The sequence below is a fragment of the Durio zibethinus genome, chromosome 5 (assembly GCF_047325235.1).
Source record: "Durio zibethinus cultivar Kanyao isolate XHJ-2024 chromosome 5, ASM4732523v1, whole genome shotgun sequence".
NCBI lineage: Eukaryota > Viridiplantae > Streptophyta > Magnoliopsida > Malvales > Malvaceae > Durio > Durio zibethinus.
The window spans coordinates 30774949-30792081 of NC_143166.1; the positions used below are offsets into that span (position 1 = coordinate 30774949).

Genomic DNA, 17133 nt, shown 5'->3' on the forward strand with positions numbered 1-17133 from the left:
TTTAAAAGATTGATATAATATTAACTCGATTTATTTGATAACTAAAAATTATAGTTTTATTGTAAAATTCATTAAATGGTAAATAACAAAGAGTTACAGTTTAAATTGATTTTTTGTCAGAGTTCCAATCTTACGTTAATATTAAAAATAATAAATTTAATGTCAATATGATTTATGTTGCGTATGAGACAATTTTGACATGTTAATTCAAATTTTGGTTTATATGAGCTTAATTAATTTTAATTAGTTGTATTTTATACAATTATATGTATAAATAAAATATAATTTTAGGGGAGAAAAATGTAAAGGCCAAAAAAAGGGAGAAAATGTATTAATATAATGTAAAACAAACCATCGGGCTTAGAATTTTGTTTTAGATTAGTACTGGGCCTGTGTACACACACAAACCCGACCCAAAAAACCAAACGGACTCTTTTTTCAGTTCTCAAGTCGGTGTAACTCCGCGATAAAGCATTCCTAAAGATCTCCAGCGTAGGACATTATAACCATTTCAAGTATCGACCGCTGCCTTCAGGTCAGTCTCGGTTTCATTTTCTTTCGAACTTCAATATTCCTTTTTATTACTCGCAAAACGATCTATCCTTTTTTTATTATTATTATTTTAGATAATTTTATTGATTTTCCTCTCAAAATTTTGAAAAAAAACCCTAGTTATGGACATTGAAAGTGAGATTGCAAAAACGCAAGAAGAGCGACAGCGAAAGGAGGAGGAGCTCGCCTCTCTTACCTCCCTTACTTTCGATCGGGATCTTTATGGTGGAACAGACAGGGATGCTTACGTCACTTCGATTCCTGTCAACGATGAAGACGATACGAATCTCGATTCCATGGATTCCGAGGTTGCTCGTAAGCTTGCATCTTATACGGCTCCCAAATCACTACTCAAAGAGATGCCACGTGGCGAAGAGGACGATAACTCGTTAGGGTTTAGGAAACCTGCAAAAATTATTGACCGTGAAGATGAGTATAGGAGGAGGAGGTTGAACCAAGTCATCTCTCCTGATAGACACGATGCGTTTGCCTCTGGGGAGAAGACGCCGGACCCCTCAGTGAGGACGTATGCGGATGTGATGAGAGAGCAGGCATTGGCGAGGGAAAAGGAAGAGACTTTGAGAGCTATAGCGAAGAAGAAGAAGGAAGAAGAGGAAGCGGCTAAGGCACAGAAGGAGAACGGTGGGGCTGCTGCTGCTGCGGTGCCTAAGAGGAGGAATAGGTGGGACCAGTCTCAAGATGATGGGAGTTCTGCGGCAAAGAAGGCTAAAACAACTTCAGATTGGGACTTGCCTGATGCGACTCCTGGGATTGGGCGTTGGGATGCTACGCCTACGCCAGGGAGAGTGTCGGATGCGACCCCATCAGTTGGGAGGAGGAATAGGTGGGATGAGACACCAACACCGGGGCGGTTGGCTGATTCGGATGCCACTCCAGCTGGTGGAGTTACGCCTGGGGCAACACCAGCCGGGGTTACATGGGATGCTACTCCAAAAGGGTTGGTTACTCCTACACCGAAACGGCAGAGATCTAGGTGGGATGAGACTCCTGCAACCATGGGGAGTGCGACTCCGATGGCAGGGGCTACACCAGTTGTTCCTCTCACACCCGGGGTTACTCCTTTTGGTGGTACTGATTTGCAGACACCGACTCCTGGGAATTTTCGGGGGCCTATGACTCCGGAGCAGTATAATTTGATGAGGTGGGAGAAGGATATTGAGGAGAGGAATCGGCCATTGACTGATGAGGAGCTTGATGCTATGTTTCCACAGGAAGGTTATAAGATTTTGGAGCCGCCTGCTTCTTATGTGCCTATTAGGACACCTGCTCGGAAGCTTCTTGCTACTCCAACTCCTATGGGAACTCCACTTTATGCTATACCTGAGGAGAACCGTGGGCAGCAGTTCGATGTGCCTAAGGAGGCACCCGGTGGGTTGCCATTTATGAAGCCTGAGGATTATCAGTATTTTGGGTCATTGTTGAATGAGGAAAATGAAGAGGAGTTGAAACCAGAGGAGCAGAAGGAGCGGAAGATTATGAAGCTTTTGCTGAAGGTAAAGAATGGGACACCACCGCAGAGGAAAACTGCTTTGAGGCAGCTCACTGATAAGGCAAGAGAATTTGGTGCTAGTGCATTGTTTAATAGGATACTGCCTTTGCTAATGCAGCCAACATTGGAAGATCAAGAGAGGCATCTCTTGGTTAAGGTTATTGATAGGGTGTTGTATAAACTGGATGAGTTGGTTAGGCCTTATGTGCACAAGATTCTTGTTGTGATTGAGCCCTTGTTGATTGATGAAGATTATTATGCACGTGTGGAGGGTAGAGAGATCATTTCTAATCTCAGTAAGGCGGCTGGTTTGGCCACCATGATTGCTGCAATGCGTCCTGACATTGACAACATTGATGAATATGTTAGGAATACAACTGCTAGAGCTTTTAGTGTTGTGGCTTCTGCACTTGGGATTCCTGCACTTTTACCATTTTTGAAAGCCGTGTGTCAAAGTAAGAAGTCGTGGCAAGCTAGGCACACTGGGATCAAGATTGTTCAGCAGATTGCTATTTTGATTGGTTGTGCTGTTCTTCCTCACTTGAAGTCCCTTGTAGAAATCATAGAACATGGTTTGAATGATGAGAACCAGAAGGTGAGAACAATCACCGCGTTGTCTTTGGCTGCTCTTGCTGAGGCTGCTGCCCCCTATGGTATTGAAAGCTTTGACTCAGTTTTGAAGCCATTGTGGAAGGGTATAAGGTCTCACCGAGGTAAAGTATTGGCTGCATTTTTGAAGGCCATTGGTTTTATCATTCCTTTAATGGATGCAATTTATGCAAGTTACTATACAAAAGAAGTTATGTTTATTCTTATCCGTGAGTTCCAGTCTCCTGATGAAGAAATGAAGAAAATTGTGCTTAAGGTTGTGAAGCAATGTGTGAGCACAGAGGGTGTTGAAGCTGATTATATTAGGAATGATATTCTACCTGAGTTCTTTAGGAATTTCTGGGTGAGAAGGATGGCTTTAGACAGGAGAAATTATAGGCAGCTTGTTGAGACAACTGTTGAGATGGCGAACAAAGTAGGTGTTGCTGATATTGTAGGGAGAATAGTAGAGGATCTTAAGGATGAGAGTGAACCCTACAGACGTATGGTAATGGAAACGATTGAGAAGGTAGTTGCAAACTTGGGCGCATCTGACATTGATGCCAGGTTGGAGGAACTTTTGATTGATGGTATTCTTTATGCTTTCCAAGAGCAGACTAGTGATGATGCCAATGTGATGCTTAATGGTTTTGGTGCTGTTGTGAATTCACTTGGGCAGAGAGTGAAGCCTTATCTTCCCCAGATCTGTGGTACAATAAAATGGCGCTTGAATAACAAGAGTGCCAAGGTCAGGCAGCAGGCAGCTGATCTTATTTCAAGAATTGCAGTGGTTATGAAACAATGCCAAGAGGAACAATTGATGGGTCATCTTGGGGTTGTTCTATATGAGTATCTAGGAGAGGAATACCCTGAAGTTTTGGGATCTATTTTAGGAGCCCTCAAGGCAATTGTCAATGTTATTGGTATGACAAAAATGACACCCCCAATCAAGGATTTGCTTCCAAGGTTGACACCAATTCTGAAAAATAGACATGAGAAAGTCCAGGAGAACTGTATTGATCTGGTTGGCCGTATTGCTGATCGAGGTGCAGAGTTTGTCCCGGCTAGAGAGTGGATGAGGATTTGTTTTGAGCTTCTTGAGATGCTTAAAGCTCACAAGAAGGGTATTCGAAGAGCTACTGTCAATACTTTTGGATATATTGCTAAAGCCATTGGCCCACAAGATGTCTTGGCAACTCTGTTAAATAATCTCAAGGTGCAGGAACGTCAGAACCGTGTTTGCACCACTGTGGCAATTGCAATTGTTGCAGAAACATGTTCACCTTTTACAGTTTTGCCAGCATTGATGAATGAGTACCGTGTACCAGAACTAAATGTGCAGAATGGTGTACTGAAATCTCTTTCCTTCCTGTTTGAGTATATTGGTGAAATGGGAAAAGATTACATCTATGCTGTGACACCATTACTTGAGGATGCTCTTATGGACAGAGATTTGGTTCACAGGCAGACTGCAGCTTCAGCTGTCAAGCACATGGCTTTGGGTGTTGCCGGGTTAGGTTGTGAGGATGCTTTAGTCCACTTGTTGAACTATGTCTGGCCCAACATATTTGAGACTTCCCCTCATGTCATCAATGCTGTCGTGGAAGCCATTGAAGGGATGAGGGTGGCCTTGGGTGCTGCAGTTGTGCTAAACTACTGTCTCCAAGGTCTCTTCCATCCTGCCCGGAAGGTTAGGGAAGTTTATTGGAAGATTTATAACTCGCTTTATATTGGATCTCAAGATGCTCTTGTTGCTGCTTATCCTATTCTAGAGGACGAGCAGAACAACGAGCAGAACAACATATATAGTAGGCCTGAGTTAATGATGTTTGTATAGATTGCAACTGCTGCTATAGTGGGCAATGTAACGTCTAGGACTGATGTTAAGACTTTCGTATTTCCTTGACTACTGCAGTAGCTAATTAAACTCTTATGCTTAAAATGAGATTGTTACATTATTTATTAGTACTTATTTATTTTAATTTGCAATGTTGTTGCATGCTGTGAATTGGTAATGCGGCAAACTTTCTGTTATTAGAAAGGCATTCCAAGAAATTTGTTGCTTACAAGTTACTACTGGAAGCAAGCATATTGCACTTGAAAGGTGCTGGATTCAAACTTATTCTGTATATCTATCTATATTAGCTTGCAAAGCTTTTGGAACTAAAGCTCCAGAATCACTGTAAACCAGTGCTTACAAAAGAGGCTTAAAAGGTTATCTCAAGCTGTTATCAACTCCAAAGGATATCAACCACCCATAATGCAGGTTCCTCCTCACAAATCCTTTCTACTAGATCACAGTTGTCATTGTTCTATTCACTTTGACCACACCATAATGGACAATGCAGCAAGAACAACAGTGCGGATGCTGGAAAGCTTGATACACCTGGCTCAAGGTACGTTGGAGAATGTGTTGATTTAACATCTTTTTCTGCAGACATTATATCCATTGGACTTTGTTGTTTGCAAAAGTTGCAGCAGTATCCGATCATCAATAATGGTTTTGATGCTGCTAATATTTCAGCATATGCAAGGCTTATGTTCAGAACTGAGGTCACTAGATTAGATGCCATAACAGCCATTCTATGCATTGAATCATCCATGACTATCTTGGCCATTGTAGACAGTATGGGGAACACTCTAATTTCACTGAGAACCATGATCAGGAATGTATCCTTGCCAGCTCTCTTCTTTATAAATCATCCATAATGAGTACATGATATGCATCCATGATCCATACATGCCAAAAGTTGAGCCAGTTAGCTTACTTTTATCTTAAACTTATCTTTAAGAGGACAAATCTGTCGTACCTATTAAAGTGTTACTTAGGAATTTTGCAATTTGGAATTTATAAAAGGATAGCGAAGCCATCACTTTGTTATTACAGTGCTTCCGCATGCACCATTAATGCTTGAATCATGCCCTTAAATATCTATTTCATAAAGAAGATTTTTTGAATTCCTGACTTCAATGTCATAGATGCCAAGCAAGGAAGGTTAATTTCTGAAAAGAAGAGTTCAGTTGATGAGTTCCAGGAATCAAAGGGCTTGGAAGGTGTGTGATTATGCAAAATGTGCCGGAGAATGCAAGCATACTGTTTGAACGAGCTGCTTTTGGGATTGCATCTAACAGCCACAGCCATAAATATTATAGAAATTTTACCGTTTTACGGTTTGCGAGGATAGGAATGATGGTTTCTCCAATTATTTTACCTCAGTGGAAAGCATCAGCTCTTTGTCTTCAATTCTTTGGTTGAAAGGAAAAAGTTAAGGTAGAGATTCTGCATATTTCGTTAATCATTATTTTTGCAAGAGTGGAAATTGTAAATTTGAAAAGTTGATAGTAGAATATAATTATTTGGCTGTTGTAACAAGACATTTCATTTTTCTTCTTGTGGAGTCACAGAAGGTGAAGGCTTGAAGCTGCAGAAGTTCCAGACGGTGGCTGTTATGGAAAATATCATAAATTAGAAGCAAATTAGAACTATGATAGTATGCTTTACGGTTTATCTTCGATCATTACAACATTAGCAAATTTAAGAGAAACAAAAGGAAGAAGAAAAACCATATGGGGAAAACCATATATATATATATAGCTCCTCTGCTTTTCCCCATATCTTTGTGTGTGTGTGTGTGTGTAGAATATGCTTCTCATCCTTTGGAAAGTACCCAGCCAGACTTGAAGCAAAAGGCGACAATGAGACCGAAACCAACTGCCGCTCCAATACCAAAATTCCAATCCACAATCTTCATTCCTTTACTTGGAGATGCAAGTGGAGGAATCAGTTTTGTCTGACAAGGTCTAATTATTTCATTGCAGAGTTCCTCGTTCCCCTCAAAGCTTGAATCGGGGAATGTCATAAACTGACCTCCTGAAGGTATATTCCCATAAAGCTTATTGTATGATACATTGAATTTTGACAAAAAGCTGAGATGTACCAGAGAATTAGGTATTTCGCCAGAGAGTTTGTTACAAGACAAATCCAACACTTCCAAGTTTGTCATCCCTGATATACTCTCTGGAATGGTTCCTGAAAGTTTGTTCCCTTTCAAACTCAAAACATGAAGGTTTTTCAAATTCCCAAAGCTTATCCAGATTGGTCCCGCAAGCTTGTTGAAACTCAAGTCAATAGTCGGTGGCAAGCTCCATATATGGCGATATGACAAGCGCAGCCCACCTTGCTCCATGCTTTTTACCAGTGGGAAGTCTGCAGAGAGTTCTTTCAGTTGAACAGCTTCGTTAACAAGACTATCAAGTCCAGTTAAACTTTCTGGTATTTTTCCGGAAAAGGAATTGTTAGACAAGCCCAAGTAAACGAGATATCTGAAATCGCCTACCCAAAAAGGAATGGACCCTCCCAATGAATTCCAAGACAGATCCAGAAATTGCAACATTTTGCAACCCCTCAACCACATTGGAAAGGAACCTCTAAGGTAACAAAATGGAATAATAAGTGCCTTAAGACTTCTAAACTGCAAATTGACGTTGCTAGGCATCTGTTCGTGATAAAAGTTAACAGCAAGGCCCAATATGGTCAAGTTCTTGCAGTCTTGTAGAATCTCAAGTGCTGTGGATATATTATTGATGCTAGTGTTTGTGAGAGAGAGGAATTCCAGTGCCTGGAGATTTTTGAAGCGGAATGGAATCCCACCGGTGAATTTGTTGTGTGCAAGACCCAGACTTCTCAAGCTCTGACAAGAGGATAGACCATCAGGAACTGGACCATGAAAATTATTAGAAGCTAGACGAAGTGAGGTGATACTGGTCATTGCAGAACAATTTATATTGATCGGACCATCCAGACTGTTGTTGTGCAGATCAATCTTCAAAATCGAAGGAGAATTCACCAAAGAAATAGGCAATAAGCCACTTAATCTGTTTGAGCCAGCAGAGAAGGACTCTAACTTTCTCAGTCTTCCAAAAACATCTGGAAGACTTCCATCGAAGCCATTGGAAGAGATATCCAATTCAACGAGGTTAGAGAGGTTACCAATTCCGTAATTCAGAGGCCCTGAGAACCTATTTTCTTGAAGGTGCACTATTCTGAGATGTTGTAACCGGAATAAATTCTCAGGGAAAGTTCCCGATAGACCATTGCCATTAAGATAAACATACTGCAATGAAGTACAATTCTCCAAATATGTTGAAGTTTCTCCGAACAAGTTATTTGCAAGATCAAGATACTGGATATTAGATGAAGTTTTACAAATTTCTGAGGTAAGGATGCTTGAGAAATAATTCTTTGAAAGGTCAAAATACTTCACTGAGGGCAAATGGATTATGGTGGGAAGTGAACCAACGAAATAATTGTTACTCAAGTCAAGGACTTCCAGGTTCTGGAAACGAAACAAGTTGGCAGGAATTTCACCATCGAGAGAATTATGAGAGAGGTTCAGGATTCGTAGTTGCTCCAATCCAACCAAACTCTCACATATGGTTCCTGAAAGTCTTTTGTTCCCAAGCTCTAGCCCAACCACTCTTTCATTTAAAACAGAGGAATTATCACAAGTGATACCTGTCCAGGAGCAGCAATTGAGGTTGTTCCAGTTCCACCCGCCAATATCTGATTCTAAACACTTGATGAAACCTTTGAGGGCTGTTAAGTCATTCCAATTGCATGCCGGTTGTTGAGATCCCTGGATCCTTTGCCCAAACATGACAACCAACAAAATGAAAGCCAAAGAGACCTTTGGGATGCCCATGAAGGTCAATTTAACAAAAGGAAGCAAGGAGTTGTTACTGGTTTTTGCTATGCTATGATGTTATACATTTTCCTTCTTTTTTGGTTTCCTCTGTAACGTTTTAAGGGGGACGAAAGTCGCAGAACCCATGACTTTTGTGGGAGCTTGGACAATCCATCACTGTTGCTTCTTTACTTCGGAAAGATGATTAAATGATCTTATTGACTTGTTCAACCAAAATTAGTCCATATCCCCGTACGCGTTCGTTCATAAACCCATAGTTTCTGTCAAAAAACAAAAGACCATTGATAAACTTCATGTCCGCATGAGATCGTTTTACAGTGAAGGTTTACCAATATTTTGACAAGAAATAATACATTAACATCTGATACACACGTAATGTGTTGATTAATCATTTCATTGCTTTCCATTAATGGACATTTTTGTTTATAGGCCAATGTGTAACAAATGATTAATGTTTATCGTCATTAAAGCAATAATTATTGTAAGCATTAATCATTGTAAGCTAAAATCAATTTACTGGTGTCATTGGCTCCATTATTAACTTGATGACTGTTATATGCTTAACTTTCATTTTTAGGTGTGTAAAAAATAAAATTTATTATATCATAATTCATATCGATATATTTAATATAAAATATATATTTAATTTTTTTTAAACTCATAAAATTTTTATTAAAATTTTAAATAATTTTATTTTTATAATTTTTATATCACTTTTATATCATATTATCATAGTTAAAATTATCAAATATATTTATATGAACGAATTTAACCACTCAACTACATTTTCATTGTACATATAAATGCAACCACTTAGATAAATATTACCTTATCCTCTTACTGAATTGTTGCTTAGGAACACTTTGTAGAGAAGATATTTTGGATTTTCCTTTTATTTGAATATTGCTATAGCCTATGGGTGCCAAGCATGAAAGGTTAATTCTTGCAGTCTTAGTTCAGCTGATGGGTTTGTAAGATCAAACGGGCTGCAAGAATTGTGATGATGAAAATAAGCGGAGTTATGGAAGCATCCTTGTTGACTAAGGGTTCATTTATACGAGCAGTAAGATTGATTTTGATAAATTTGAAAATAATGATAAAAATAAAATTAATTATTATAATAATAAAATTAAATATTATAATATTAAAATTAAAATTAATGATGAGATATGTGTTTAAATAATAAAATAATTATGATGGTGAGATGAAAATACAAAATTATTATTAAGTATTTTATTTTAAAAGTTTATTGATAAATTATTTATATATTTTTTAATATATTTATAATATTAAAAAAATTTTAAAATTTTAACTCAATAAAACAATAAACATATTATTTGTTATATAATAATAAAATTTATTTATCATATAATAATAAAATTTTATTTATATTAAATTAATAAAATTATTTTAAAAATTTTTAAATAAAAAATCAAAATAAAAAAATAAAAGTCAAATGGCATGAAAATCCTTAAAACAATAAGGGCAAAAAATAATACTAGCGATGGGCAAAATAGGAATAAAAGTCAGTTGAATCTCAACTAAAGCTCCAATAACGAGACCCTCGCGCCTCACTGGTGTTATCCAAACACCTGGACAGTGCGATTTGCACCAAAAAAAGGGGACCAATTGCGCTGAAACGGAAGCGCGATGACTTCCAAATGAGCCCTAAATGGATCAGAATTGGAGAAGTCTTAACTAACTCGTGTTGATGGGAAACTATTGGGATTATTTAGTATTTACTGTAATTTTAGCAAAGTTTTTTTTTTTTTTAATTTTACATGTATTAGCTGGATTTATTTGCTTGTAAAATACTTCTAGCTGCCCTTGTTCCCACGTAATTTCACTGCAGTGGTAAGGGAGACTTCCATCTATTTGTCCGTATGACAGGAGACTTCCATCTATTTGTCCATATGACACGAGACATCTTTCCTTGACCAACGTAAGGAAAATAATGAAAACTGCTCCTCCAACTCCATGACCTCATCAGTTTTTTGGCTTTGCCTAGAAAAGTCTTTAAGAGATGATAAAGAATAATTCTTTTTCTTTTTAATATATGTTATATGGTATAGTTATAATCATTGATTTTTTATACGCCCATGTTATGTGCAACCATAACAAACATATATACTATATCAATATGATCTCATTCAGAACCCAAACCATCATCATATACGGGAATAAAAGTATAGTTTCTTCTTCCTGATAATTTTCCAGATAAATGATCACTTGCTTTTCCTTAAATTCTGATATGGCAATAGACCATGATTAGGAATGTATCCTTTCCAGCTCTTTTCTTTATAAATCATCCATAATGAGTACATGATATGCATCCATGATCCATACATGCCAAAAGTTGAGCCCGTTATCCTACTTTTATCTTAAACTTATCTGTAAGAGGACAAATCTGTCGCTCTTATTGAAGTGTTACTTGGGAATTTTGCATTTTGGAATTTTGGAAGAGGATAGAATGCCATCACTTTGTTATGACAGTGCTTCTGCTTGCATTATTAATGCTTCATTCATACCCTTAAAAATTTATTTCATAGAGAAGATTTTTGGAATTCCTGACTTCAATATCATAGATGCCAAGCAAGGAAAAGGTTAATTCCTGAAAAGAAGAGTTCAGTTGATGAGTTCCAGGAATGGAAGGGCTTGGAAGGTGTGTGATTATGCAAAATGTGCCGGAGAATGCAACCATCCTGTTTGAACGAGCTGCTTTTGGGACTGCATCTAACAGCCACGGCCATATATTATATAGAAATTTTACCGTTTTACGTTTTGCAAGGATAGGAATGATGGTTTCTCCAATTATTTTACCTCAGTGGAAAAGTATCAGCTCCTTCCCTTCAATTCTTTAGTTGAAAGGAAAAAGTTAAGGCAGAGATTCTGCATATTTCGTTGATCATTATTTTTGCAAGAGTGGAAATTGTAAATTTGAAACGTTGATAGTAGAATATAATTATTTGGCTGATGTAACAAGACATTTCATTTTTCTTCTCTTGGAGTCACAGAAGGTGAAGGCTTGAAGGTACAGAAGTTCCAGACGGTGGCTGTTATGGAAAATATCATAAATTAGAACTATGATAGTAAGCTTTACGGTTTATCTTCAATCATTACAACATCAACAAATTTAAGAGAAACTAAAGGAAGAAGAAAGAACCATATGGGGATAAGCAGAGGAGCTATATATATATATAAAGAATATGCTTCTCATCCTTTGCAAAGTACCCAGCCAGACTTGAAGCAAAAGGCGACAGTGAGACCGAAACCAACTGTCAATCCAATACCAAAATTCCAATCCACAATCTTCATTCCTTTACCTGGGGACACAATTGGAGGAATCAGTTTTGTTTGACAAGGTCTAATTATTCCATGGCAGAGAGCCTCGTTCCCTTCAAAGCTTGAATAAGGGAATGTCATAAACTGACCTCCTGAAGGTATATTCCCATAGAGCTCATTGTATGATACATTGAATTTTGACAAAAAGCTGAGATGTACCAGAGAATTAGGTATTTCGCCAGAGAGTTTGTTACAAGACAAATCCAACACTTCCAAGTTTGTCATCCCTGATACACTATCTGGAATGGTTCCTGAAAGTTTGTTCCCTTTCAAACTCAAAACATGAAGCTTTTTCAAATTTCCAAAGCTTATCCAGATTGGTCCGGTAAGCTTGTTGAAACTCAAGTCAATAGTCGCTGGCAAGCCCCATATATTGTTATAAATCAAGCGCGGCCCACCTTGTTCTATGCTTTTTTCCATTGGGAAGCCTGCCGAGAGTTCCTTCAGTTGAACAGTATCGTTAACAAGACTATCAAGTCCAGTTAAACTTTCTGGTATTTCTCCGGAAAAGGAATTGTTAGACAAGTCCAAGTAAATGAGATATCTGAAATCGCCTACCCAAAAAGGAATGGACCCTCCCAATGAATTCCAAGACAGATCCAGAAATTGCAACATTTTGCAACCCCTCAACCACATTGGAAGGGAACCTCTAAGGTAACAAAATGGAATAATAAGTGCCTTAAGACTTCTGAACTGCAAATTGACGTTGCTAGGCATCTGTTCGTGATAAAAGTTCAAACCAAGGACCAGAATGGTCAAGTTCTTGCAGTCTTGAAGAATTTCAAGTGCTGTGGATATATTATTGATGCTAGTGTTTGAGAGAGAGAGGAATTGCAGTGCCTGCAGATTTTTGAAGTGGAATGGAATCCCACCGGTGAATTTGTTACGTGCAAGATCCAGACTTCTCAAGCTCTGACAAAAGGATAGACCATCAGGAACTGGACCATGAAAATTATTAGAAGCAAGACGAAGTGAGGTGATACTGGTCATTACAGAACAATTTATACTTACCGGACCATCCAGACTGTTGTTGTGCAGATCAATCATCAAAATCGAAGGAGAATTCACCAAAGAAATAGGCAATAAGCCACTTAATATGTTTGAGCCGGCAGAGAAGGACTCCAACTTTCTCAGTCTCCCAAAAACATCTGGAAGACTTCCATCGAAGCCATTGGAAGAGATATCCAATTCAACGAGGTTAGAGATGTTACCAATTCCGTAATTCAGAGGCCCTGAGAACCTATTTTCTTGAAGGTGCAGTATTCTAAGATGTTGTAACCGGAATAAATTCTCAGGGAAAGTTCCAGATAGACCATTGCCATTAAGATAAACATACTGCAATGAAGTACAATTCTCCAAATATGTTGAAGTTTCTCCGAACAAGTTATTTGCAAGATCAAGATACTGGATATTAGAAGAAGTTTTACAAATTTCTGAGGTAAGGATGCTAGAGAAATAATTCTTTGAAAGGTCAAAATACTTCACTGAGGGCAAATGGATTATGGTGGGAAGTGAACCAACGAAATAATTGTTACTCAAGTCAAGGACTTCCAGGTTCTGGAAACGAAACAATTTGGTAGGAATTTCACCATCGAGAGAATTATGAGAGAGGTTCAGGATTCGTAGTTGCTCCAGTCCAACCAAACTCTCACATATCGTTCCTGAAAGTCTTTTGTTCCCAAGTTCTAGCCCAACCACTCTTTCATTTAAAACAGAGGAATTATCACAAGTGATACCCGTCCAGGAGCAACAATTGAGGCTGTTCCAGTTCCATCCGCCAATATCTGATTCTAAACACTTGATGAAACCTTTGAGGGCTGTTAGGTCATTCAAATTGCATGCCGGTTGTTGAGATCCCTGGATCCTTTGCCCAAACATGACAGCCAACAAAATGAAAGCCAAAGAGACCTTTGGGATGCCCATGAAGGTCAATTTAACAAAGGGAAACAAAAGTTGTTACCGGTTTTTGCTAAGCTCTGATGTTATACATTTTCCTTTTTTTTTTGGTTTCCTCTGTAACGTTTTAAGGGGGACGAAGGTCGCAGAACCCATGACTTTGGTGGGAGCTTGGACAATCCATCACTGTTGCTTCTTGACTTCAAAGATGATTAAATGATCTTATTGACTTTTTCAACCAAAATTTGTCAACATCCCCGTACGCGTTCGTTCATAAACCCATAGTTTCTGTCAAAAAAAAAAAAAAAGACCATTGATAAACTTCATGTCCGCATGAGAGTCGTTTTACAGTGAAGGTTTACCAATATTTTGACAAGAAATAATACATTAACATCCGATTCACGCGTACCTGCCTCAAGAACAATGTGTTGATTAATCATTTCATTGCTTTCCATTAATGGACTTTTTTGTTTATAGGCCAATGTGTAACAAATGGTTAATGTTTAAAGTCATTAAAGTAATAATTATTGTAAGCATTAATCATTGCAAGCTACAAGCAACTTATTGGTGTCATGAGCTCCACTATTAATTTGATGACTGTTGTATGCTTAACTTTCATTTTTATGTGTGTAAAAAATAAAATTTATTACATCATAATTTATATTGACGAAATATATATTTAATTTTTGTTAAACTCATAAATTTTTTATTAAAATACTAAATAAAAATATTTTTATATCATATTATTGTATTTAAATTTATCAAATTTATTTGTATATACAAATTCAATCACTCAACTATAGTTTGATTGTAAATATAAATGCAACCACTTAGATAAATATTACCTTATCCTCTTACTGAACTGGTGAGATGAAAATAAAAAATTAATATTAAGTACTTTATTTTAAAAGTTCATTGATAAATTATTTATATATTTTCTATTATTATTTATAATATTAAAAAAATCTTAAAATTTTAATCAATAAGATCAATGAACATGTTATTTATTATATAATAATAAAATTTATTTATCATATAATAATAAAATTTTATTTATTATTAATTAATAAAATTATTTTAAAATTTATAAATAAAAAAATCAAAATAAAAAAAAAGTAAAATGGCATGAAAAACCTTATAACATTAAGGGCAAAAATAATAATAATAACAATGGGCAAAATAGGAATAAAAGCCACAATTGAATCTCGACAAAAGTTCCAATAAATACACGATGGCTCTTACCTCCAGTGAATGAACGGAGGCCCTCGCACCTCAACGGTGTTATCCAAACACCCGGACGGTGCGATTTGCACCAAAAAAAGGGGACCAATTGCGCTGAAACGGAAGCGCGATGGCTTCCAAATGAGCCCTAAATAGATCAGAATTGGAAAAGTCTTAACTAACTCATGTTGATGGGATACTGTTGGGAGTATTTAGTATTTACTGTAATTTTAGCAAAGTTTTTTTTTTTGTTTTTGTTTTTTTTTTTAATTTTACATATATTAGCTGGATTTATTTGCTTGTAAAATGCTGCTAGCTGCCCTTGTTCCCACTTAATTTCACTTCAGTAGGAAGAGAGACTTCCATCTATTTGCCCATATGACATGAGACATCTTTCCTTGACTAACGTAAGGAAAATAATGAGAAGTCCTCCTTTAACTCTATGACCTCATCAGTTTTTTGGCTTTGCTTAGAAAAGTCTTTAAGAGATGATAAAGAATAATTCTTTTTCTTTTTAATATATGTTATATGGTATAGTTATAATCATGGATTTTTTATATGCTCATGTCATGTGCAACCATAACAAACATATATACTATATGAATATGATGATCTCATACAGAACCCAAACCATCAACATATATGGGAATAAAAGTATAGTTTCTTTTTCCTGATAATTTCCATCCTTAAATTCTGATATGGCAATAGACCATGATGAGGAATGTATCCCTTCCAGCTCTCTTCTTGATAAATCATCCATAATGAGTACATGATATGCATCCATGATCCATACATGCCAAAGTTGAGCCCGTTATCTTACTTTTATCTTAAACTTATCTGTAAGAAGACAAATCTGTCGCACTTATTGAAGTGTTACTTAGGAATTTTGCAATTTGGCAATTTGGAAGAGGATAGAATGCCATCACTGTTGCGTCTGAAGCAATAATCACAACAATACAGAAGCAATAGACAACAATCAATAATCAAATGCGCAGAAAAATAAAGCACACCAAGATTTACGTGGAAAACCCTCCAGTGTAGAGGGAAAAAACCACGGGCCGCCAGAAAAATCTTCACTATCAAATAATAGTTATACAAAGTTCTTCTCTAGCTAAAACTAGAGCTAATCAACAACTAGAGAAACAATTGGAGAAATCTCACCAAATAAGTGACTCAACAAATACACCCTGGATTTGTTCCTAGAGAGCTTCAAACCCGATCTTCACCGTTCAGAATGTCAAACTCTGAATCATAAACCTCCTGACAAGGTTCCAACTCAATCGGACCACGGATCGACTTCCGTTCAACCAACTCTCCCTTCTCCTTTTTCTCTCTCTGCTTTTCCTGGCTTTTCTTCTTTCTCTGCTTGGTTTTCGACACACACACAAAACAACCCCACCTCTTTTTTATTAAGTAGCTAGGGCTCTGTGTAAAATAAAAGATCAAGGCCCATGGCCTTTACTTGGTCCAAAACCACTTACATGGGACTGGACCCCATTTTCCTAACAATCTCCCCCTCCAGCCCCATTAGGAGGAGATTCATCACCATAGCAGTTTCATTTGGAACTTAACTTGGCCAGGGAACTCATTCCGGCCAAGTTACTACAAAGCTCAAGCTTTTCCCTGGGAAGTATCTTAGTCAACATATCTGTCACATTTTTATCAGTATGGACTTTCTTCAATAGCATCTGCTGTTCTTCAATCACTGAACGTAACCAATGATATCTAACATCAATGTGCTTTGTTCTAGCATGGTACATGGTATTCTTACTCAAATCTAAAGCACTCTGGCTATCACAAAATACCACATACTCTTTCTGATTCAACCCTAATTCAAGAAGAAAACGTTTCATCCAAAGCATTTCTTTACATGCTTCAGTTGCTGCAATATACTCAGCCTCTGTAGTTGACAAAGCAACACACTTCTGCAACTTAGACTGCCAAGATACAGCTCCTCCTGCAAAAGTAAACAAATACCCTGAAGTAGATTTCCTACCATCAAGATCGCCTGCCATGTCAGCATCAGTAAACCCTTCTAGAACTGGTTGTGAAACTCCATAAGTCAAGCACATTTTTGAGGTACCCCTCAAATATCTAAAAATCCATTTCACTGCTTCCCAGTGAACCTTCCCTGGATTAGAAAGAAATCTGCTCACTACACCAACTGCATGAGCAATGTCAGGCCTTGTACAAACCATAAGATACATTAAAGAACCGACTGCAGAAGAATAAGGAATACTAGACATAGCTAGTTGCTCTTCCTTAGACACTGGACAAGATTTCTTTCTTAGATGAAAATGGTTGGCAAGTGAACTGCTA

The 17133-nt window shown here is 37.3% G+C and overlaps 2 protein-coding genes and 2 pseudogenes across 4 annotated transcripts; 2 read left to right on the forward strand and 2 right to left on the reverse strand.

Moving 5' to 3' along the window:
• Positions 1-499: 499 nt before the first annotated feature.
• On the forward strand, positions 500-4632 carry LOC111283067 (uncharacterized; annotated as a pseudogene). Its single transcript, XR_016342292.1, has 2 exons — positions 500-535; positions 673-4632. The product of XR_016342292.1 is annotated as an uncharacterized LOC111283067 (transcript).
• Positions 4633-4774: 142 nt separating this feature from the next.
• On the forward strand, positions 4775-5796 carry LOC149518899 (putative DNA helicase MCM9). 2 transcript variants are annotated; one of them, XM_089761068.1, is made up of 3 exons: positions 4775-5046; positions 5175-5320; positions 5630-5796. In XM_089761068.1, exons 1-3 carry the CDS (start codon positions 4911-4913, stop codon positions 5648-5650), a joined length of 303 nt encoding a protein of 100 aa, XP_089617194.1. In that variant the 5' UTR covers positions 4775-4910; the 3' UTR covers positions 5651-5796. The 2 variants fall into 2 exon arrangements, with proteins under 2 accessions (XP_089617194.1, XP_089617193.1); XM_089761067.1 differs by lacking the exon at positions 5630-5796 and having other exon boundaries at positions 5175-5492.
• A 504-nt stretch (positions 5797-6300) lies between these two features.
• Positions 6301-8490, reverse strand: LOC111283068 (phytosulfokine receptor 1 pseudogene; annotated as a pseudogene).
• A 2919-nt stretch (positions 8491-11409) lies between these two features.
• Positions 11410-13730, reverse strand: LOC111283130 (phytosulfokine receptor 1-like). Its single transcript, XM_022871545.2, has 2 exons — positions 12709-13730; positions 11410-12609 (listed from the first exon to the last, which is right to left on the reverse strand). Exons 1-2 carry the CDS (start codon positions 13618-13620, stop codon positions 11569-11571), a joined length of 1953 nt encoding a protein of 650 aa, XP_022727280.1. The 5' UTR covers positions 13621-13730; the 3' UTR covers positions 11410-11568.
• Between the last annotated feature and the right edge of the window lie 3403 nt (positions 13731-17133).